General features: G+C 36.0%; 1 protein-coding gene across 1 annotated transcript; it reads right to left on the bottom strand.

Moving 5' to 3' along the window:
• Positions 1-1,656: 1,656 nt before the first annotated feature.
• Positions 1,657-14,176, bottom strand: valopa (vertebrate ancient long opsin a). Its single transcript, XM_083538446.1, has 5 exons — positions 13,257-14,176; positions 11,129-11,339; positions 9,049-9,166; positions 8,549-8,788; positions 1,657-2,599 (listed from the first exon to the last, which is right to left on the bottom strand). The coding sequence occupies exons 1-5, from the start codon at positions 13,618-13,620 to the stop codon at positions 2,366-2,368; spliced, it is 1,167 nt and encodes a 388-aa protein (XP_083394572.1). The 5' UTR covers positions 13,621-14,176; the 3' UTR covers positions 1,657-2,365.
• Between the last annotated feature and the right edge of the window lie 11,066 nt (positions 14,177-25,242).

Here is a 25,242-nt window from a genome sequence, read left to right as displayed (position 1 = left end):
TGAGGATGTGTGTGTGTGTGTGTGTGTGTGCCAGAGAACGAGTGACTGAGGCACTGAGCACAGAGTAAAAATATAAAATAAAGGAATTTTTGTTGATTCTGAATCTTTTCTGTTTTGGCGTTCCTTTCCTCGACCCATACGCTCTACCACAATGAAGTCTATATTGTTGAAGATGTCTGCCGTGGAAGACTTAAGTCTGTCTGTGGCAATTGTAGTCCTAAAGTTTTTATAGTAATTGCAGTCCTAGGCCATTGTAGCAAAACTGTTTGTATCAATTGCAGTCCAAAGCCATTCTTCATGGAGTCTAATTGGTGCCTTCCACAGCAATCTCTTGGATCCTTGACCTGTCCATATGGTTCCATCCTCACAGAAGTTTTCAAGTGATGAGCACTCTGTTAGAAGTATGTCATCAGGATGGATCAGACAGGTCCAGGGAGCTCAGGGAGTCAGGGTCACTGGTGTCTCAGGAGTAGCTTGTAGAGCTCAACAGAGAGAGACAGAGAAAAATAACTTGCAAAGGTCTTTACTACTAACCATATAGACTGTATAAGACTGCAGAAAGAACATCACTTATAATCTTATACTCCAGTAATCATGTTAGTTCTCACTCTCCAGTGTTCTGTATTGTTGAAAGATTTATGATCAAACTCTTGATGTCACCAAAATGAGGATGGGTTCCCCTTTTGAGTCTGGTTCCTCTCAAGGTTTCTTCCTCATTACATCTAAGGAAGTTTTTCCTTGCCACAGTCGCCACGGCTGCTCATCAGGGACAAATTCACACCATTCACCTTAACTGTTGATTTGTGTAAAGCTGCTTTGAGACAATGTCTGTTGTGAAAAGCGCTATACAAATAAACTTGAATTGACTTGACTTGACTTTACGCATGTTCCAAAAAAAGGTTGGGCATGCAGAAAATGTGACCTTTCTTTTTCTTAAGTAATTAAGTTGGGTCTCAAACCTTTGAATGTTTTCATGAGATTCATTTGACTGCTGTTAAAACCATTTTTAGTCACATCTATTGTAAGAACTGTTCTGCTACAGAAAATTAATCAACACCAACTGACACTCTCCATTTTATTGAATCCCACAGCAAGAATTACAGTCAATTAGAAAGGTTTTATCCGAGTGTAGATTAATGAATATGAAGCTGTGATGGAGATACAGTGAGTGTTTTGAAAAACACACATAACTACTGTTTCAAAGGAAAGCAAATTCAAAGAAAGCTGTCTCGTGTATTTGGAAAACCTGACCTTTCAACCGCCATAAGTGGATTATGTGGATTCCAACAGTTATAAATCCTGCTTCATAGCAGGATTTTTCTGTTTGTTGATAAATGGAAAAGAAAAAAAGAGTGTTGCTCTAAGATAAGGCCAGCAAGCCAATGCTGTAAAAGCTTTATAGTGTATCATTATTATTAACAAGAAAATTTGATTAAATATAGTTTTAACTTATACACTGAATCATTGTTATATAACTAAAATAACTTTGAAGCCATAAATTATATAGTGTAATTAAAATACATCATTAGTTTATTCATCTTCAGTATCCTTGGACAAAGCAGATCTGAAAACTGTCAAAGGGAACACTGGGATGAAGGTGGGAGAAAGCCAGAATATCACAGGGCACCTGTGGGGGGTGGAAGGAAACCGGAGAACCCAGATGAAAAATGTTTGATTTAATTATTTTTTACTGCTTAAACTTACACTTTGTCATTCATGATCGTTGACATAAAATCATGACATGAGACATGATATAGACTGTTATAAAAAAACTCATTTTATAACAATTCTACACTATTACTGTATACACAACAAACACACACACACACACACACACACACACACACACACACACACACACACACACACACACACACACACACACTTTTTCTCTCTCACTTGCACACACAGTCAGTATATTAAAAGTAGTCATTGTGTCCTAAGAGCCCCCAACTCCCCACCTTTGACTAGTTCTGTGCCATTACTTGACTGTAATAATACACAAACAAATAAAAAGAACATATTTGATTAAAGGAGCTTGGCTTGTTAGTGATACTGGTCACATGATTATAGCATTTATCATAACTCATCGGATAGACTCTGAAAATATCAAGGGAAAAAAGAGAATTATCTCATATCACTAGTTACACTTGAATGTGAAATAAAAAGTGTAGAATACCGCTAGAACACCTATTGTTAAAATCAAGCTATTGCTGTTGATATGGTACTGGCATTGTTAAAGCTGTTGCTGCTCATTGATCATCAGGTTTTATAGCTGATAAGGTGATACACTCAGAATCCTGGAAAAAGATGTTCAGTGAGCCCTTTTGGGTTTGAGTTTGAATTAGAGTTATGTCTTGCTCAATTACATAGGGCACACTTTGTTTTCTGGGATTGGCAGCTGGCTGTAGGAGCAGAAGTTGCTGTGCTCCTCGTTAGGTTTCGGTGAAGAGGTGCTAGCAGCAGGGATTCGGGCAGCTATGGCTGACATCTCGCCCGAGTTGCTCTCACCCGTCATGCCTGCTCGGTCTGTGGACTGGTTCATCTCCACTGTAGTGTTGCTGCTGCAGCTGAGCAGCTGAATCAGGCACTTCCTAAACTAAACCACACAAAGAAGGCACAATATAAACATATATTTTCATAACAATTAATATTTCATAATTAATGAAATTCAGGTGAGTAAACTGTTCACTGGTGCTAGGTGACCTACATTTTTTTAATTGCTCAAAAAAATAGGCATTTAAGCCATGCATCAGATATGAAAATAGGCTAGAAATGTAAGAGAAGCAGTGATGGCTGGTGGTGATATTAGATGTAAGGGTTCAAATCTACTATCTACTATCTGGTAACTATTATGTTTCTATCTGCCACATACACCATAAACAGTTCACTGACAAGTTGAGGGCACCATCTAACGTAGTTAAAGTTCTTTTCCTGTGGTTAGTTTTTATATTAGTTGTGTTTCTGCCCCATTGGGATTCATTAGCTGGTGTGTAGGTAGAGTGTTGTTTCTGTTACTTCAACAAATGTAATTATATATTGATGGCTATTGATTGAATGGGTAATGCTGAGAAACGCAGACCTAGCAATGATAATGTTCTCATTTTTCTGAAAGGATTTGATTACATCAGTTTAGATTTGACCTGAATTAGCTGAACCCTTTTTCTAGAAACATGTTTGAGGTCATTTTAAGAGTTGACAATGATTAAATCATTTACCTTAGAAATTAGTCATGTACATGTTCATGGTCATATTAAATAATGGCTTTCCCTTATCTATTTATTAAAATATCACATTTTTGAATACAACTTGTATAAGAAGCTGACTTTAATTTAAAATGCTAAATAGAGCCTATTTAAAAGCCTATGCCTTAAACCACATGACCAAGGCAAGCCAACATAATGGAAGCACACTATTTAATGGTCAGTTTTTCAATTGTCTTTTTATTTTTATTTATTTTATTATTATTTCTGCATTTAAACATAAGACAGACATAAAATGGATATGAATATACATTTTACTTACACAAGTAGTGGAAGCATAGTTGACTCATAAGTTTATTGAACAATTCTATATTAATCTACAAACCTCAATGACCTAATCAATGTCCCATAAGTTTTCTAAATATTGACAACTTCTTATTGGAAAAACAGCAGTGAGCTTTTCCAGTAGGTTAAGAATTAATGAAAACCTTCTTTAATGAAAATCTTTACAGGCTAAATCATTAACTGCTATCCTGTGAGTAGATGAGAGTACAACTGATGCAAAAATCCCATGAAAAGAACTTAATTTATAGGGGTGGAAGCGCATCTAATTTAATGCTTATCCATAATAATAATTAAAAGGCAACATACATTACTTTATCTAGAACCAAGCTACATTTCTATTTACATATATAAATACCCTAAGATGAAGATTGATTTCATGCATTCTTCAAAGCAATGCTAATCTAAAACACATGACCATGATAAACCACAGGATGGCCACTTAATGCTCAATTTCATGCTTCATGAATAAAATAATGCTCATGGATTTGATTTCAATTTTGTCAGAATGCTTAGAATTCAAGACAGATATCTAAATTATGAATTTACTTGGTTTTTTTTTTTGGTTTTTTTTAACAAAGATTTAAATTGTTTAAAAGAATGGCCTTTATGGCTCATAAGACCTAAGATTTTTATTAGAATTCTGTAAAATGACATCTGACTACAACAGTATATGAATTAACATTTTACAACATTATATAAACTAGTTCTAGTGGAAATAAAAAAAAAGACAACACTCTGGAAGCTACACTTTTTTAGATCAGGGGTGACCGACCTTTTTGAAACTGAGAGCTACTTCTTGGGTCCCGATTAATGTGAAGGGCCACCAGTTGGATACAAACTTCTGAAATAACAAATTTGCTCAATTTACCATTAATTATATGTTGTTATTAATAATTAATAATATTCATTTTTGTCTAGTCATCTATATTTTAATATTGTCATTTCTTAATTCACACCAATGCAAGTGTGATTTAAAAAAGAATAGCAACAAAATAAATTAGATGCAGCTCACTGGTAAGTGGCGCTATGGTGAGCTATTTTTAGAGAAGGCCTGCGGGCGACTCGTGGTCCTTGCGGGCAACCTGGTGCCCGTGGGCACCATGTTGTTGACACCTGTTTTACACAAAGCAAAACAAGATCATTTAAAGGTTCCCTTTTAGGAATATCATAATACCATGATAATGAAGATGTAAAAAAGAAATCTTTAGATAAAATACATGCAGATTAACATGATATAAGGAAATGAATAAATAACGATGCAGCATACAGAGGATATGAGCAGACAGTCAAGTGTTCAGATGAAAAGGCTTGATGATTATAAACTGAGGTAGTGAGCTGTTTGTCCTAATGCGGACAAACAGCATTAGGACAATTAGGACAAGCATTGTTTCCGCATTAGGACAAACAGCTCACTACTTCAGTTTATAATCATCAAGCCTTTTACTGTCTGCTCATATCCTCTGTATGCTGCATCGTTATTTGTCCATTTCCTTATATCATGTTAATCTGCATGTATTTTATCTAAAGATTTCTTTTTTACATCTTCATTATCATGGTATTATGATATTCCTAAAAGGGAACCTTTAAATGATCTTGTTTTGCTTTGTGTCAGATTGGCTATAGGATGTAAATGAACATGTAAACAAATTCAAGTTAAAAAGAAAACAGTGAAAGGTTGTGTGTCCCTAAAACCCAATGCTAGTGCTGCCCCTGGTGGTTCTGAATTAAAGTTCCATTATTATTCCTGGATTAATGTCACAGCTGGATCTTACAATTCTTTCCTTTAGGAATTAACCACATGGAGAGATTTGCTCAAAACTTGCTCAATAAATCTCACAAATCTAAAGTTTCAATGGAATGGATGATGAAGTGTATTACAATACAAGTAGATTTAAATTTTTCAAGGTGCACAAGGTCCCCTGAGACACAACTGCAGTCCTTGAGCGCTAATTAAAGCATAATGAAGTTCCTTCTTTCTAGTTATGATGTGAGTTGCTCTGATGTTCTGTTTTCTCTAAATACTAGTAGAAAAGAGAATACCAACCCTGTGTTGAGAATTTCTGCCCAGTGGTTAAAACAAAACAAAACAAACAAAAAAATTGTAATTAATGCCATGCTAAAAAATTTTGGCACTAACAACTCCTTTCCAGAAGATAATACAAGGTGAAAAATACATTAAACATACCATAAACAAAAAAGTAATGAAAAAAATGTTTTGGTTTTTTTTGTATTTATTATGATTTCTCATAATAAGAGTAATAAGAGGAGTAATTAGTTTACTAAATCATACTAATTGTTATGACAGCGTAGTGAGATGTGTAATAGCCGTAACACCTGAAAATTTGGGTTAATTAACATTTAAATTGATTGCCAATTATCCCTTGCCTTTTTGATATATCACTTATATATACTTCAGTTCCAGTTCCTTACCTGTATCAGGCATCAGCTGAACTGAATAAGCATGATGAAAAAACTGATATAAAAATGAACCTTGAAACATCTGGCCCATCCTTAACCTTTTTAAAGGATTACCTTGTTTCTGTACTAGAATGTTTAATACAGACCATTTATTCAGAGAGAAAAAAAGATTTTTCTAGACAAGTTTAATTACAAATCTTGGTCCACAATATTGCTATGTGTATGTATCTCGTTTGCCTGGGTTTTTTAAGGCTTTATTTTTTTTGTCATGACTTTGTCTCCACCTGAATGTTGATGAAATCTGCTTTATGTTTAAAGAAGCAGCAACTCATAAATATAGATTTATAAATCTATAGTTAATATATATATATATATATATATATATATATATATATATATATATATATATATATATATATATATATATATATATATATATATATATTAGAATATAATACCAATCACACTTGAGCTATGCTATTGGCTATTATGTATTGAATGTTTTGAGTAATTATATAACAAGCAGTCATGAGTCATATAACTATCCAGTTTATAGTGTAACAGTTCATTTAAATGCATTTTACATGTATTTGAGGTAATATTAAGAGAGGGTTGAGTGCTTTCGGCAAAATGTAAGGATCTATTATATCTGAAAATATTGTTTATCCAAATTAACAGATCAGCTTGTGAAAGAAACATTAATAACATATTAAAATATTGATTTAAGGTATATTTTTTATAAAATGTTCAAACATATGCATTGGAATGAGAGTGAAGAAAAACTGTATGCACCGTCTGCCGTTGTGAATGAGCTACTACTGGTTTTAAAGCAAATTTATAATAAAACTTATAATAATACTTGAAATGAAATTATTAATCCAGAAAGTATATGCATACTGGTTTATACACTTACACTACAATGCACTACATGTTGATTATTAAAGTACGGTGTGCTGCAAAAAGAATTTGAATATTTCAAGGTCTCAAACAATGGTCTAGAATTAGAGATATAATCTGCAGTTACAAATATAGCCTTGTGATTCTAATAGGATTTGCTCTGTCTAACTAAACAACAGCAACAATAAGAAATCAGAAGAAAATACAAATGCTACTCTTTGATTAAGATTATTCTGTTTTAGGTTGATTAATTCTTCTATATTTAGGTACATACATCTGCATATTTTTTTTGCCATTGATTTTTTTTTAAACACACTAACCTATTTAGCAGCAGGGATCCTTAACTGGGCCAATCTTAACCACATGAAGCCTCTCTTCTGCCGTTTAGGATTTATTGAAAGCAATCACTGTATACAATGACTAATAATGGAAAGGTCATTAAATTTTTATTTCATACAAGATTGATCAGTCAATAATACATAATTTAAAATTTTCTTTTTTTAAACATCATGATCCTGTGTATTGTATGATGAGACTGTAATTAGGTTATTTTCTACCTTGTTCTTTTTCAATGCTAGCATTAAAACGTCTAGAAAGCTTCTGAATATTAGATATAGGTGTGACAAATAAGGTTCTGAAAATATTTATTTATATTTTATCAGACACTTTGTAAACTATATAGAATACTTTGCAAAAACATTTTTAATCTTCATTTTGTATGTTCTAGATGATTGTACTGTATGTCTCCTGCATAACCTCTCTTTAAAAAAGGAAAACAGAAGCGTGTTTTGTAGATTCTACAATATGCATACTTTTATAGTCAAACGTGGCTGTTTTCCATATCAAACTGTAAGTGGTGGTGCTGAACTAAATATTGATTGTGTTTACTGCTCCTTATAATCATTCTTGTATATAGAAACACTTTACATTTATGTCTTATTCTGCACTTAAGACTTGTACAATACCATAGTAGATGTTATCATTTTAAAGGTATGGGCTGAGTATAGAGACTATATTGAAAATATAAAAATATTTGAAGAGGTTTTCCCAAAGCATTTGTACAATGATTATTTACTACTCCAACGTGTTTCACTTTAGAACAAGGTCATAATAAAATGACTTACGAATCTCTTACTCCTTGATTAAGCCAATGAGAGCCAATGCACTGGGATTCCTCTAATGTCTAGTGTTCACATCAAATTAAAAACATTTCACCATTGTGGCAATAAGCTGGTATTTTTTTCTGTAATTAAAACTGCTCAGAGAGCACCAGAGGAAAGTGGCCGTTATGTGGCTGGAAGAATAGATATATTTTTAAGACATTTTGCCCTTTTTCTTCTATACTGTTTTATTCATGATCCATGTTTTATTTAGGAAGGTGTTAACATCTATGGCTTCAATATCAAATGGCTTGGAAAAAAAGAAAAAATAGCTTCTCCGCTTGGTTTCCATCAGAATTAAATCTTACACCAACATGCTGTGATGTTTTCCAACGTGCTGTCAGACAGATGGAGGCCAGACTCAGAAGCTTCACCACAATAATCTGATAATATTTGATGTCAGATTTGAGAGTTCAAAATTGCTGTGGTATAATTGCATTTATATCACACCTTAAATTGATTTCCTGAAAAATTCTGAAATTCAAAATATTAAACATTATTATTAATATTTAGGTTCTTCTGTACCTGTTTGTTCATAAAGACGTAGATGATGGGGTTGTAGACGGCAGCAGTTTTCGCGAAGAAAGCAGGAACAGAAGCTAGTATCGGGTCTAAGTATATGGTTGGATGAATTGTAACGGTGATAGAGAATAGTGCATATGGTGTCCAGGCTACCATGAAGGCTACAATCATCACCACCACCATACTTGAAACCTGCTGGTCAGGCTTCCGGGCATTCACCAACCTGCGATTAGAGTTGGACACCTGCAAAGAGACACTGGTATGATGCATTCCGAGCAAACACATTAAATAATAGTTCATCAAACTCAGCGATTACAATTCTAAATTATTTTTAGTATGGAATTGACATCACTTCTCTACAAACACACTACAGACCTGGACACACAATATATGCAACTGCATATAATTTACAGAAATTTTGTTAGATGACTAATGGAATGCAGTAGAACCTAAAACAATGTGTCTGACTCTGCAGAATTCTCCAGCAGAAGCAGTTGACTAACCTTTCTCAGCTTGCGCAGCAGCTTGCTGTAACACACAATGATAACAGCCAGAGGCAGGATGAAACAGGTGAGAAAGAAAGTAATGATGAAAGTGTGGTCATGCGGGTCACCAGAGTACCTGTTGAGAGATCAAACCAAGTCTGTATCAAGGTGGAGAGGTGAAGCTCTTGTTACTATTGTTTTAGTGGTGCAGTTTATTTTTGTCACAGCATTAAGGACTACTTAGAGTTTATATGGTGTTAAGAGAAAAGCACATTTTACCCATGCACTCATGTGACATTTGTTTGATTTTCTGTAACGCCAGCTTTGGATTCCATTAAAGCTTTTAGGCACTGAAGGTTTAAATGTTTCTTTGGTGATACAGTTCAAAGGTGATTCAAAGGTGATATAAAATTTCCTGTTTTCTAGAAAGCATTTATCTGTTGCTGTCACATTGTATTGATTGTAGCATGACATTTCATTGGTAGACAAATCATAAATCAATTGCAATTTTGGTGGTCTAGAAGCAAAAAATGAATAAGAAGTAGTGTATGTAAAAGTAGTATGTAAAATAATACGCTATTTTTTTAGCATACAGACTATGAAATGTAATGTTTGTAAATGTTGTCTGTTGTGTTTGCACTCTCAACAAACATTTTTCAAGATTAATTTTAGCTATTTACACTAAGTTTCTTTTGGCTTCTCCCGTTAGGGGTCGACACAGCGGATCCTCCGCATGTTTGATTTGGGAGATGTTTTTACGCTGGATGCCCTTCCTAACACAACCCTCCCCATTTATCCGGGCTTGGGACCGGCACTAAGAGTGGCTGAGGTTGGTTCCTGACGGGGGATTGAACCCAGTGCGCAGTGGTGAGAGCGCCGCATCCTAACCACTAGACCACCAGGAAACCTCTTTTTTTTTTCTTTTTTTTTTTTTTTTTTAAGCTATTTACACTAATCTGCCTCAATCATCTGCCTAATATTGTGATGGTCATAATAGTACTATACTCCATAAAGGCATGGACTCCACAAGATCTCTAAAGGAAATATTTAAAATTACTTGATTTGCAAGTGTTCAGATAAAAGGTGGTAAAATTAAAATGCCTCCTGGTGACATCTCTTCTCCAGGTAAGTAACACACAAATACCAAGTTGTTCACAAGCTGTGAAAGAAAATGTGATTTATTAGAACAGTGGACAAGGGTCAGTATAGGCACTATGACAAGTCTGTAGTTACATGAAAAAGCCTAAAATACTTCAAGCTGTCAGTAATGCACTTTATGTTCTGATCCCTTTCGATCAAAGCCAGCAATACATTTTTCAGCAGTTTGTGCTACACTACACAGTGTGTTCTGTGGATTTGGATGGGATGTGCTATCCTTAACTCCAAACATGCCTTAGTGAGCCTTGGGTGCTCATTTTAACAAATTTATCTTTGGGGAAAAATTGTCAAGTAGCTTACTGTAGATCCGTGAATATTTTTCCTGCTTGCAACACTTCAGCAAGAACTGACTGTTTACTGTTCACAGGTACCATTGTAACGAGCTAATCAATTTTATTCACTTCACCTGTCAGGGAATATATATATATATATATATATATATATATATATATATATATATATATATATATATATATATATATATATATATATATATATATATATATATATATACAAACACAGAATATTAAGACTTGTATCTCAGCCATAATTCAGAAACAATTTGTAAACCATCCTGGTGTCAAAAAGTAATTGTATATTGATACCATTGCAGCAGATTTTTATACTATGAATTTCATAATGACACAGTTTGAAAAGTTCATTTTACTTACACCAGATTTTCATAAAGAAAAATTAGAACTATATATAGAACCTACACAGTATTGCCCATACTTCGATATTTTTAATATTCTTAAATGTAGAACAATGTAAAATGTTGACTCTATGTTTTCTGTTCATTTAAGTGGGCATATTTTTCTTAATGTGTATGACATTTAAATGCGACATAGGTACAAGTTAGCAGAGATTGAAACCCTTGTCGGTCTCAGATTTGCTACTTGTCGAATATAGATCATGTTAGTAGAAAAGTAATGCTGCTCACCAGTTGGGTTCGCAGGTGGTGCCAATCTTGCTGACTGTGTAGCTACTCCAGCCCAACACAGGTGGGATGGTCCAGATAAAAGAGAAGGTCCAGACAAACAGCAGTCCTAATGCTGCATGTTTAACTCGCAGACGGACATTTCCCAGAGGACGGCAGATCACAAAATATCTCTCGAAAGCAAGTGTAGCCAGGGACCACATACCCACTATACCTGGTGTGAAATATAAGTGCAAGAATTATTTTTTTTTAATTAACATACATTATACAGTATATGTAACTCAGATAAAGTTGAATCAAGAAACATTAACATTGTTCATTCATTCATCATCAGTAAACGCTTTGTCATGGTCTGGGCTGAAGTGGATGCAGAGTCAACCCTGAGAACACTGGGCTTGCAGCCTGAATGATTTGTACAATAAATGAATAATGGACCATGGTTTTCAGTTATATTTGGAAAGTAATCTAAATTATCCTCTCTCAGCTCTAATGCATCACTGACAGGCTCCCATTAGAGTCACGCCTAAATTCCAGTGGCCCGAACAGGACTGGATGCCAACATGTGGATATCTCCTAGCATCAAATCTGTAGCACTTCAACATGATGTTAGACACAAAGGATTTTGCTATGCAAGAAAGTACAGATACTGCCAAGGCAGGATTCATATCAAATTCTATACAGTACCCCAGCTCTGCAGTTCTCTTGTCAGTCTGGTTTATGAATGGCACAGTCAGTGCTGCAAAACACATTTAAATCAGCCTTGTAAAATGCATCCTGTGGTTCTTCTTCGGTCCAAATAAGAACAACTCGGGTCTCAGAAACTATAAGCCAACTGATTTGACCTTGATGCACCCTCAAAGAACCACAGCTTGGATCATAAAATAAGTTTCACATGTACAATTACTTATTTAGCCAAAAATATTGCTTATTCTGCAGCTACTACATCTGACCAATGAGCTAGGATGACAATTTATAGACAAAAGGACTAGTCAGGTTCAGGTGCCATCAGGTTTGGTCTTCTAGATCATTGGAACACTAGAAGAGTAGACCCCACAGCAAACATGTTCCCTAGTTTAGAAGCAGTACGGTGGTCTCTGTCTGATTCTAGCTTTCTGAAGATTGAACTGACCTCTAAAATCCATAAAGAACACACAGACACTGTGTTCTAATTAAATTCCTTGGTGTCATTTTACATAAAAAAATTAACAAAAATATTAGCTCATGAATATGAGAACTACATCAAAAGAAATAAGTGGTAAACAAAGCATCTTAAATTATTAGTGCATAGGGTTCCAGCAGCATGGTGTCTTGATTTGATTAGATTTGTATTTTTATTAGATTTTTTTGTTCCACACAAAAGTCATTGTCAAAGTTTTAAACCCAATTCTGCTTTTCTGGCATCTACCTTATATGCTGCTAGATTATAATCCTATTAAGGTTTAAAGTGCATTTTCACAAAGTCTATAATCCTAAATCCAAACACACAATAGTCACATGCTCTGTAGATACCCTTCTAAAACAGATCCCATAGCTTTTTCCTGTGAAAAACTATGAAAAGCCATTGAATATTGTAAACTGCACTCAAGATGTAATTATAGATGTAACTAAATACAATGTAGTAATTAGAGTTCTTTTATACACAACAATGGCACTTGATTCTGAAAGAAAGCAGCTGTATGCCTGAGGTCAAATTTACCACTCTCCCAACTCATTCTAGACATTTTAATAGCTTCTTTATAACATTATTTATAGTTTAACACAGTTTATTGTTTTTTAAAATGCCAAAGAAAATAAACTGGAAGGTTGTAATTTGACATGATACAATTATGTTGAAAGAATAGAGCCCTATCTTTAAATAATCAACAAGCTTAAAGCATATTTCTAATCCAAGAAAAGACTGAAACATTGACTGGTGCAATTATGCAAAACTACCAGAACATCTTGGGCACTAAATAACTGGAAATGTTTATCAATTGATACATTCTAGCTCATTCTAGATTTTGCTATTCTATTTCAGTATGAACAACCTATTGGTTTGACAGACTTCAGACTGTGAAGTAGAAATGACTAAAGGGAGCTGTTGAAGAATACTCGGAGACAAAGCTGTCAGAAGTGTGTGCACTTCACCCACCGAAAAAAGTGACGGCAAATCCCTCCAGCACGCACGCCCAGGAGCCCAAGAAGAAGTAGCCACGGTAATTAGTGACAACACTTAAAGTCCCACCGATAAGTGACATGAAAAAATCTGCCACCGACAAATTAACAATGACGAAGTTCAGCGGCTTTCTGAGTTGTTTAAACTTGTAGGTAACCAACATAACCAGAAAGTTCTCGGATAGAGAAAGCGACGTGATCACAACCATCCATGCTGCTAACACTTTAAAGTTCCACGGCGCAATGGACTTCACGGGTCCTGAAAACGGATCATCTGGTTGGAGCGCATCAGCGACTTCTGTGTCATTTACACCGCATACTTTTGTGCCAAGCGAGCCCATGTTCTCAGTCCAGAAGAAAACGTGATACTATGCGTAAAGCTTCACCTCGCCATACAAGACAGTGCGTTGTGCGTTTCCTGCAGAAATGCATTCACTACACACAAAAATGTGAAGTTACTAATAGAGCAAGGATGATTTCAGCGCGCTGGTTGTGCTCTGGTTGTGCATGAAGTCCATGGCGGCTCTTTTGTAATCCATGCGCGCTGTGCATTGACTGTCCGCAGCTTGTTTGCGGCTTGGCACAGCCAGGACAGTGAGGGTCCTGTACACTTATTGAGTTTGTGCTCTGCTTAAGTGGTAATCTTGGATCATCTCTCCAGTTGGTATGATTGCCGTTTCGCGTCTCCGGTGCCTTTATATAACCTATTATCGTTCTGCCAGGCAAAAGCGCACGCATCACTCCTACCCTCGAGTAACAGCAACGCTTCATCCTCTCCCCTTCCAGCTGACGCTCTCGACCCACGACACGCGAGAACGCGCACAGAGCGCGTGCGTAACGGGAACTGGAAAAATCCCCCTGTTCATTCCGCATTTAGTTTTAGTCTGGCACCAGTGCACAGTTGTGACTGGTACTGTATGCTATTCTATAATCTTAATAGCTAAGGTTAAATGGTTACGGTTTATTGCTTAGCTTTGCGTCTCATTAAACGGAGCACGAGATTTTAATCTGGTTTATTTGCATTCCACTGCAGTTGGTCGAAATGGTATTTTGACGCGCCTTTTCTAACTTTAGATAAACCGTTTGACCCAGATCCATTTAACACCAATTACAAGGAAAATCGCGAGGCACGTTAATGGTGTTAATGATGAATCGATTTTTGTACTTATTGATTGTTCACATGGATCAATGTGACTGTTATGTTAAAGCGTAAAGCAAGATCATTTTAATCCATCCTTTACGACTCGTGTTTGAGTGACCATTAGAGATGTTTGAAGCACAGCCAAAAAATGGTGGACAACTACAAACACTTTTATTTTTTCTTTATCATCAAAGCACTAGAGTTCTGATACCAATCTACCTGGCTTATTGGATATGATATCTTAATGCAGTTATACTAATACTGGTGCAGAATGTTTTAACAATGATAATTTTTTTATGTGTGCTCATAACTAATTTGTGTCATTAAATCATTTTGCTAAATCACAATTATGTATTTAATATTCCTTTGGCGATTGATTCATACAAATGTTCTTATATATCTCACATGGGAGGCAACATTTTGAAAACCCCTGCTGCAGCTGGCTTTTTTATAATCTTCTACCACAAAACGTAATTGTTCTTTGTATACTTAAGCGTTCTATAGGCGCTTCTGATAAAGTTTTTGACAAAGAAACTCTCTCATAAAACTTTTAAGGACTCCCCCAGAGGGACAACCTATGTGCCTCTATTAGGATTCAAATTGCAACCAATTTTTCTTCTAAAGCAGCACTGACACGTTAAACTTTTCTGAACAATGTTCATTTGAACAAAATAAAGGATTATGAGTGAGGCAAAGTCAAATTGCCCATAATTAACAATTCATACAGCAAAAATAACCATGCAGAAGATAGGCACTGTAATAATTAAACATAATAATATAAACATAATTAGTCCATTTGACTGCCCACTTTATTTGTCAGTTTTTTTGCAGGTTACATACAGTATTATAAACTAATAACACTTATATCTACCCCGTCATTATAAATCCCCATTCACCGAGATACTTTAAACTGCATCTTACAGAGTCTGGTGCTTCATTAATTGACCTAGTTTTAAAACTAGCTGCTGTTATAGTCTCTGAAATGTCCCACTGCTGTTATGGCCCATAGAAGATCAAGTCTGCAAAAGGTTTTGATAGTTTGTTTCTTTATGACTCACGTTTCAGAATTATGATCTGAATTAATCTACTAAACGAGTCGGTACTAAAGGCACTCATCATCCCCTTGTAACTAATACATATACTGCCATGAGTACTTGTCTATCTATCTATCTATCTATCTATCTATCTATCTATCTATCTATCTATCTATCTATCTATCTATCTATCTATCTATCTATCTATCTATCTATCTATCTATCTATCTATCTGTTAAGATTTATTTAAATCATGTCAGATCCCACCTTAATGGTGTAACAAAATTCTAATAAATAACATAAAAACATTTGATATGGGAAAAAGACAACAAAACATTACATTAACAAGATTGTTTAAGAGTGCTCTTTAATAATTGGGTATGTGACTGTGTTCAAAATTAACCAATCACAACCTTGTTCAAAAGAAAGGTTGCCAAAACATCATTAGCATCATTGAGCTGCTAGCTGGAAGGCCTTTCTCATTTAAAATATGAAGTCTTACTGACTTTCGCTGTGTGTAATGTTTTTTGGTCTGACCAAAACAAGGTGGAACAAAATAACCGAAGAACAAAATACCCAGTGTAAATCATGATGGTGTCAGCATAGTGCAGTTTTTGTCAAGATAGAGAAAATCATGGATAGCTCTAAATACCAGTTTACTGCCAGAAACATAATTTCAAAGGTATGGTTTCAGAAAAAGAAGATCAAACTTTTGGAAAGGAGTAAGAGCTAAACCCTATCAAAAACCAGCAGAGTGAACTGAAGAGGGCTGTGTGCAGGAGATCCACCTCATAATTTAGATTTTTGACCTGGAAAATTGGAATAAAATTGGCAAAAAGATTGACTGTTGTATTACAGGCAAAAAGGCGATTTCTATCGGCCTGTCCGTCTGTCTATCTATCTGCATCTCATCTTAAGAAGATTTTCTTGCAACTCTGACCACTGAGTTGCTCGTTAATAACCCAGTTTTACATTCAACATTTTCTAAAGTTGTAAAATGTAAATTAAATAAATACACATACTGTAAGATACCTCATTGCAATGAATGTTACCTTTTTCTTTTTTTCTTTTTTTAATCCAATGACCCACCAAACTGTGGTGAAAACTTGTTAATTAAAATGTCTGTCCTTAAAAAATAGATAAAGAAAAAGTAAAAAAAAATATATAAAAAGTATACTGGATAATAAGAGCCTATTGATGGAACTCGAGTGACCCAGATCTGTCATAATTCATGTAGTGGGGGACACTATAGTGTCTTAGATTCATCCAAGGATAATTTATCAATTGAAGCCATCAAGGCTCATAGAAACATGAGCTTTTATCCAGAAAAACACTGCAGTCCTTTCAAAATACAGCCTGTAACAATAATATCTCAGGGAAAGAGAAACATACATTGATACAGTGCTAGCACCTTAACAATTAAACTTTATGAATATATACTTTTTTAATATAAATACACAATTTAAAGTTGATTGAAATATGATTGCTATACTTATTAAAATTTCACACCAAATATAAATCATGAAACCTAATAGATAAGCTTAAAGCTCAACTAAATGACTATTATGTGTAGAATCTAGATTGGCACAAAAGGGCAAACAACAAATCAACAAACTTTAACATTTAGCTAATGTAATCATAAAAGCTGTGCAAATTTTGTGGATGCTTTTGAATCTGCCCCATCCTTGATCTTGTGTTGCTGTTATAACTGTGCACTGGTGTGCAAAAATGAAGATTTATTGCCTCTGAAGGCTCCATGGTCCACGTCCACTGTTCAATAAACCTTTAGAAATTTTACTTTTCCCAGAACTCAACTAATAAATATGACACCACTGGAGTGTTCTTTCCACTATGCATAACTATTCCCAAAGTACAAAAAGTCTTTTAATGTATACATTTAATAATTTAATTCTCAGTTGGGTGGACACAATATCAACAGCATGACAAGCCTGAAACATTCTGGGGTATATTTATGGACACCATAGAAATTGTAACATCATTACACTTTTCAGAGACTGTCCACAAAGAAATAAAGCAAACTGTTATTAATAATCCTTAAACCAGCCAGACACAGTAATATTCACTAAAATGAATTTAGCTCCTGATCAATATTTTGGCATTGATTTTGGGCACCTAATTGTGTTCTCTCAGAGCTGCATACAATGTTTTGTTTAGAAACTCACATTGCAGTTTTAAAGAGAACAGATTAGCAATGTAATATTTACATGTACACTAATTACTGTAATTTATGTCCAGTTATCCTTGTGCTTGACAGAAAGTATGCAATATTGTTGTGCATTCAATTCCACACTCTTTGAAAAGGGTTCTAAGTAGCACCTTTCAAAAGCTAAGAACATATTACTATCCAAAGGAGCTTTAAAAAGATTTTTCTGGAAGTGTCATCGTGTCACACTGTTAACTGTGATGCAGCTCTAAACACAACTTGTGTAAGTTAAATGTTATTCATATCCATGTAATGAGCAACAATAATGGCTTTGACCTTCATTTATTTTAATTCATATATATGAATATTTCCTCTCACCTGGACAAGGATCAGGGTCCCTAATTTTTTTGTTTTCTTTCTATAAATAGTTGCTCAGCTTCTCCTTATTCTATGTCCTTTCTCATTTTAATGTTCTATCTCTATTTTTTTTTTTATTATTTTTGCAATAATATGTTATGGTTTACATTCTTTTTATTACTTTATTCTATTTTTATAATTCAATATCTTAATTTTTACATTTCACTGCATATCATACTGTGCATTATTATTGTTGATGTATTTTGAAATTAAACTAATTGACTATGGTACATTAGACATTTCTTACATTACTTTTGTTTTCTTACCAAAAACTTTAGTTGAATGAGCATGTGTATCGAAATGAACACTTGTGTGCTACTAGAGGTTGTGGCAGAACTGCCACATTGAGCGGAACGTGTGAGGTGCAGGGATATGTGCTACAGTATATGAGTACAATTTTGAGGGGTTTCTGCCTCTTACTGTATGGGAAGCAATACAAAAAAAATGTTTAATAAAACCCTGTGAGGTCTGATGCCCTAATCTCAAAGTTTATTTTTTTTTGTGTCCAGTGATGTCATCATTCAGAATATTTTTCTTTTTCTTTTGAGAGCAGTTTTTGGTCAGTAAATATCAAATTTCTTTATTTTAATCAGATTGCCATTAGACCAATAATGATAATGAACATATAATTAGACAGATATAAATTTTGATTTTAAAAGGTGCTCTGAAGTTTTAACACTGAAATGTTGACTAAATGTTTTTGCTGAAAGGTAGATTAATACACCACACCAAAGACCTTTTCATCTCAAAGGCTGTGCTGTCCATTTAATGAAAATGAGAATTCATTCCCCCTGCATTATTAAAAAGGTTACAGTGCCCTGTATGTGATCACCATATCACAGAGAGCTACACACATATATATGAATAATTATGAAAATAAAAAATCTGTGAATACTGTAAAATGGCTGATTTGATGTAGATAAGAAGCATTTAAATGTCACCTATAGTGCTCAGGGTCACATTACAATTATGTGCTCAAATCATAAATTGATAATGAAATGTTATTAAATAGGTTTCTTTTTGAAGAATTAATTCAAGGTCTGCTTTATTAATAAGAGGGCTTTATGGGATGGCAAATGGAAATGTTAAATGTTAAATGTTTCGGTACAGGGCTTTAAAAAGGAATGCACATTTTTTTTACATGCGGAACATAGTTAAAATCCGAGTTTCCTCAGGAAGGTATTAAGTGGCGGACCACAAGTTTGTTTTTTCTCCACCTCGCACTATAAGTGCATTTTCCCCCAATTATTATTAAACTTGAAAACATACAAATTTGTTTTGCGCATGTATGAAAATGCTAAAGAATCCATAGCGCTAGCTAGGAAGTGGCTAGTGGCTAACGTTAGCACTATGGATTTTATTAATTTTATTTAGTCGATTTAAAAAACAGGATAAGGTTTTATTAATAGTCAGTATTGACATAACCAAAACATACCTGTAAATTCAGTATTTTATTAGTGAGTACACCACTCACATTTCAGCAGCCATTTAAGTCTATCTTCTCAAGGAACTTCTCAATACTATAGAAATAAAACCTGAATATATTTCAGAGTATTGAAAAGCTGGCAACAACAGTGAGTACACCCGAAGTGATAGCTGTATGTCATGATACTCACTTTTGTTATTTTAAGAGGACAGTAAATCTATACTGCAACATAAGCTGCACATTGACTACTATAAAATATATTAAAGTTTCATTTCTATAGAATTTTTCCTTTAGAAGATATACTAAAATGGTTGTTGAAATGTGGGGACTGTACTTACTTTTGTAAGATACTGTAAATGAATTACATACAAGACATATTAATTAAACAATATGCTCTAACTGTTCAGTTTCTGTATGTTCTCTAGACTAATGTGAACAATAAAAATTTAAGTGCGGGCAGAGAATTAACCAGAACTTTAGACAATTTGATGCTTTATTTCAGTGTAGCAGTAGAATCTACTTCAAAACATGACATCATAGCAAGCAGAAATATCTTAAATATACTCCAAATATCGATGTAGTGTTAACAAAAGTCTTTTCAGACTTAAAATATCATATCATAGGAAATACTGGATCATTCAGACTATGTTCAAGATATTTTTCACTTGCTATGTCGATTTCTTGTGCAGGTGCTGAGGCTTAATGCCAATGAGATGCTATAGCGAGAAAAAGAATACAGCATGAATCGATACACACATAAACTAGCAAACTGATATGTAAAAAGATGTGCTTTCAGTGGGATCAATTGGCTGAGGTTGCAAGAGCTTGTGCTTATTGGGAATGGCATTTACACTTCTATAGGTCATCTCTACAACACCTCAATTGCACACAGAAGATCAATGCAGTTTACTAGAGCGGTGTTTTAGATGGGCTTAGCAAGACCATTTTCACATTACACAGTTATATAAATCAGGTATGTTTATCCATTTAAAAAATTGCTTTCCATTATATCTCCTCTGTTTGCTATACTAACTGATGCTCAGTTAATATAGAAAGTGTGTTTTTCATTTATTCAGTTATTTATACATCTATACTGACTTTTTTTCTGGTCAGGGACATAGTGGGTCTGGAGCTGAACAAAGCAAAATCAAAATGGAGTACAAACCCCATCATGACACTTAAATATTCCCTATACTGACTTCACAAATTCACAGCTGCATTTTTCAACTTATAGATATATAGTTAATATTTATAGATAAGTTTATATATTTTAAATGTATTTCCATAATTGCATTATTTCTGTAAAGAATGTTATGTTAGAATTCACGGTTAGATATTAAATGAGTTCAGGTTATTGGATTTTATATGAGCACATGGAATATAAATATATGAATCTTAATCACTCATGTTTTGTGTTGTGTTAGTTCAGCAGTTCTGGGACAATTTTATTCTTATCTAGTAGTTTCTGTGGGTAGTGTACTTTCTATAAAACAGCATTGTCTGCATTCTCTTATGAGGCTTCTTAAAATAGTCTCAAATGACGAGTCCCAAAAAGGCCACAATTGCTGACTTAAAATCTAATGCCTACACTATATTCTCCATTTATATCTCTACAAAGATTCATCTTATTTTTCTTCTGGTTTCTTTCTTGTTCTTCAGTTTCTTTCTATTACCCAAAAGCATGCCCCTGGATGAATTGGGTACTGGGAGTGCATGGTGTTTGCATGATGCTCTGGAATGCAAAGAATGTCCAATGTGTATTCCTGCTTCACTTTAAAGATAGTTTTGGATCTACTGTGACACTGATGCAGGATGAAAAAGTTGCAAGGAAAGGGACAAACATTACGGCCCACATGTACCATAACCATCCACCTAATACAAATTAAGATTTGTAAACAGTGTGAACAGTAAACAGATATCCTTCAAATAATTTCAACTATGTTTAAAACTATGGCTTGAAAATAGTATTATTTTAAACTTCTTCTTCTTCTTTCGGCTGCTCCCATTAGGGGTCGCCACAGCGGATCATCCGTCTCCATACCACCCTGTCCTCTATATCTGCCTCTTTTACACCAACTACCTGCATGTCTTCCCTCACCACATCCATGAACCTCCTCCTTGGCCTTCCTCTTTTCCTCCTACCTGGTGGCTCCATCTTCAGCATTTTTCTACCAATATAATTCATGTCCCTTCTCTGCACATGTCCAAACCATCTCAATCTCGCCTCCCTCACCTTGTCACCAAAACATCCTACATGTGCTGTCCCTCTAATAAACTCATTTCTAATCTTGTCCATCCTCGTCACTCCCAACGAAAACCTCAACATCTTCAGCTCTGCTACCTCCAGCTCCACCTCCTGTCTTTTACTCAATGCCACTGTCTCTAATCCATACAACATCGCAGGTCTCACCACAGTCCTATAAACTTTCCCTTTCATTCTTGCAGATACTCTTCTCCACCCACTCCACCCTGCAACCGCATCACTCCACTGCCCTCCCTCTCATTCACACACATGTACTCTGTCTTACTCCTACTGACTTTCATTCCCCTTCTCTCCAGCGCATATCTCCACCTCTCCAGGCTCTTCTCAACCTGCTCTCTACTCTTACCACAAATCACAATATTATCTGCAAACATCATAGTCCAGGGAGACTCCGGTCTGACCTCGTCCGTCAACCTGTCCATCACTACTGCAAACAGGAAAGGGCTCAGGGCCGATCCTTGATGCAGTCCAACCTTCACCCTGAACCAGTCTGTCGTACCTACTGCACACTTTACTGCCGTCACACTGTCCTCATACATGTCCTGCACCACCCTCACATACTTCTCTGACACACCTGACTTCCTCATACAATACCACAACTCCTCTCTCGGCACCCTGTCGTACGCTTTCTCTAAATCCACAAATACACAATGCAGCTCCTTCTGTCCTTCTCTATACTTCTCCATCAACATCCTTAAAGCAAATAAGGCATCTGTGGTGCTCTTCCTCGGCATGAAACCATACTGTTGCTCACAGATGGTCACCTCTTCTCTCAACCTGGCTTCCACTACTCTTTCCCATAACTTCATGGTGTGACTGATCAACTTAATTCCCCTGTAGTTACTGCAGGTCTGCACATCTCCCTTATGCTTAAAGATCGGTACCAGCACACTCCTTCTCCATTCCTCAGGCATCCTCTCCACTTCCAGAATCCTGTTAAACAATCTGGTTAAAAACTCCACTGCCATCTCTCCTAAACATCTCCACGCTTCTACCGGTATGTCATCTGGTCCAACCGACTTTCCATTCTTCATCCTCTTAATCGCTGCTCTCACTTCCTCCTTACTAATCCTATCTACATCCTGCTTCACCAACTCCACATCCTCCAACCTTCTCTCTCTCTGATTTTCCTCATTCATCAGCTGCTCAAAATACTCCCTCCATCTTCTCAACACACTCTCCTTACTAGTCAACACATTTCCCTCTCCATCCTTTATTGCTCTAACTTGCAGTACATCCTTCCCAGCTCGGTCCCTCTGCTTGGCCAATCGGTATAAATCCTTTTCTCCTTCCTTAGTGTCCAACCTCTTATACAGTTCCTCATATGCCTTTTCCTTGGCTTTCGCCACATCCCTTTTAACCTGCTGCCGCATCTCCTTGTACTCCTGCCTACTTTTCTCATCACTCTGTCGATCCCACTTCTGTTTTGCCAACCTCTTTCCCATAATGCTCTCCTGCACTTCCTCATTCCACCACCACGTCTTCTTGTCTTGCTTTCTATTTCCAGATGTCACACCAAGTACTTTTCTAGCTGCCTCCCTCATCACTCCTGCAGTAGTTGCCCAATCATCCGGCACCTCTTCACCACCACCGAGCCCCTGTCTGACCTCTTCCCTGAACCTCACACTACACTCTTCCTCCTTCAGTTTCCACCATCTTATTCTTCTTTTAAACCTTACTTTCCTCCTCTTCTTCTTCGCCTCCAAAACCATCCTACAGACCACCATCCGATGCTGTCTAGCTACACTGTCCCCCGCCAACACCTTACAGTCTCTAATCTCCTTTAGGTTGCATCTCCTACACAGAAGATAATCCACCTGTGTGCACCTTCCTCCACTCTTATACGTCACCCTATGATCCTCCTTCTTCTTAAAATACGTGTTCACCACTGCCATTTCCATCCTTTTAGCAAAATCTACCACCATCTGCCCTTCCACATTCCTCTCCTTAAAACCATACCTCCTCATCACCTCCTCATCACCTCTGTTCCCTTCACCTACATGCCCATTAAAGTCTGCCCCAATCACCAATCGTTCTTTCCTAGGTACACCATCTACCACTTCATCTAATTCATTCCAGAATCTTTCTTTCTCCTCCATCTCACAGCCAACTTGTGGAGCATAGGCACTGATGACATTTATCATCATCCCTTCAACTTCCACCTTCACGATCATCACCCTATCAGAAACTCTCTTCATCTCCACTACACTTTTACTGTACGCTTCCTTCAGAATCACCCCTACACCATTTCTCTTCCCATCCACACCATGATAAAACAGTTTAAACCCACCTCCAATGTTCCTGGCCTTACTCCCTTTCCACTTGGTCTCCTGAACACACAACACATCTACCTTTCTCCTCTCCATCATATCAGCTATCTCTCTCCCTTAACCCGTCATAGTACCAACATTTAAAGTACCAACCCGAACCTCTACTCTCCTACACTGCTCCTTTTCCTGCCGTCTCTGTAGACGCCTTCCTCCTCTCCTTCTCCTCCTTCGGCCAACAGTAGCCCAATTTCCACCGGTACCCTGTCGGCTAACGATACCTGTGGCGGTCGTTGTTAACCTCGACCGATCCGGTATGAAATTCTCATTTGTGATCCGCATATTTGATTTGGCACATGTTTTACGCTGGATGCCCTTCCTAACGCAACCCTCCCCATTTACCCGGGCTTGGGACCGGCACTAAGAGTACACTGGCTTGTGCCCCCCTAATGGCTGGGTTAGTATTATTTTAAACAATTTTGCAAAAAAAAATGTATTAAAAAAAATTATGTTCCTAAACTATTACAGACAACAATATTGTCATTTTGTTTGTGAATATTTAATGTAACTGATATATAATGTTATTCAAATTACTATAGATAATATAATTTGGTTATTCAAATCTTCTAGATTACTTTTCAGGTTAAAATCTACATTTCTCTTGTATTACAGTTTTTCTCAACTGCTTTCAGTCATTTCTCACAACAGAACTGCATTTCTCAAAACTACTCGTCCCACCGTCAGAACCTGTTGTCAGTTCTTCACATCATATCAGCAATGTCTTGTTGTTTTCATCAATTTGCAATTGCTTTTGGACAACATGCAAATGGTTCTGTACATCTGTCAGCTGCTTTTGACAATTCTTGTTGCTTTTGTCCTGCTGTGCAAAATAACTTGTCCTGGTTCTCAGCTGAAATGTCACAACCACCAAACCAATTAGTCTTTTTCTCAGGTTGGAAGTCTGTACTATCAAAATGAGTGAACATGTTCTCATAATTGTATGTCTATACAGATTTCTACAAATTGTGAGTACATGTTTGCTAAGAAATATGTCCAGAATTGACAAATTGCTCTCAGGTGAGTCTTCACCTTCGTTAACAAAGAGCAACATGTGCAACTCTAGACTAACCAATGATCAACCAGTTCTCTGAAATAGCTCAGAGATGCAACTCATGAAGACTGATTCGGCAGGGTCACATATATATACAGTGCACAACACAAGTGTTCCCCTTTCTGATAATGGAAGCTGAA

This window comes from Silurus aristotelis, assembly GCF_946808225.1.
Source record: "Silurus aristotelis genome assembly, chromosome: 4".
Lineage (NCBI taxonomy): Eukaryota > Metazoa > Chordata > Actinopteri > Siluriformes > Siluridae > Silurus > Silurus aristotelis.
This window is presented reverse-complemented; position numbering and strand designations above follow the sequence as displayed.

Excerpts from the sequence above, each read along its gene's own strand:
- valopa (XM_083538446.1), bottom strand. The coding sequence starts at position 13,620 with ATGGGCTCGCTTGGCACAAAAGTATGCGGTGTAAATGACACAGAAGTC. Across the intron at positions 8,789-9,048 it reads TGCTGCGCAAGCTGAGAAAG|GTGTCCAACTCTAATCGCAG; the intron begins GTTAGTCAACTG and ends GTCTCTTTGCAG. Across the intron at positions 2,600-8,548 it reads ACGTCTTTATGAACAAACAG|TTTAGGAAGTGCCTGATTCA; the intron begins GTACAGAAGAAC and ends TGTGTGGTTTAG.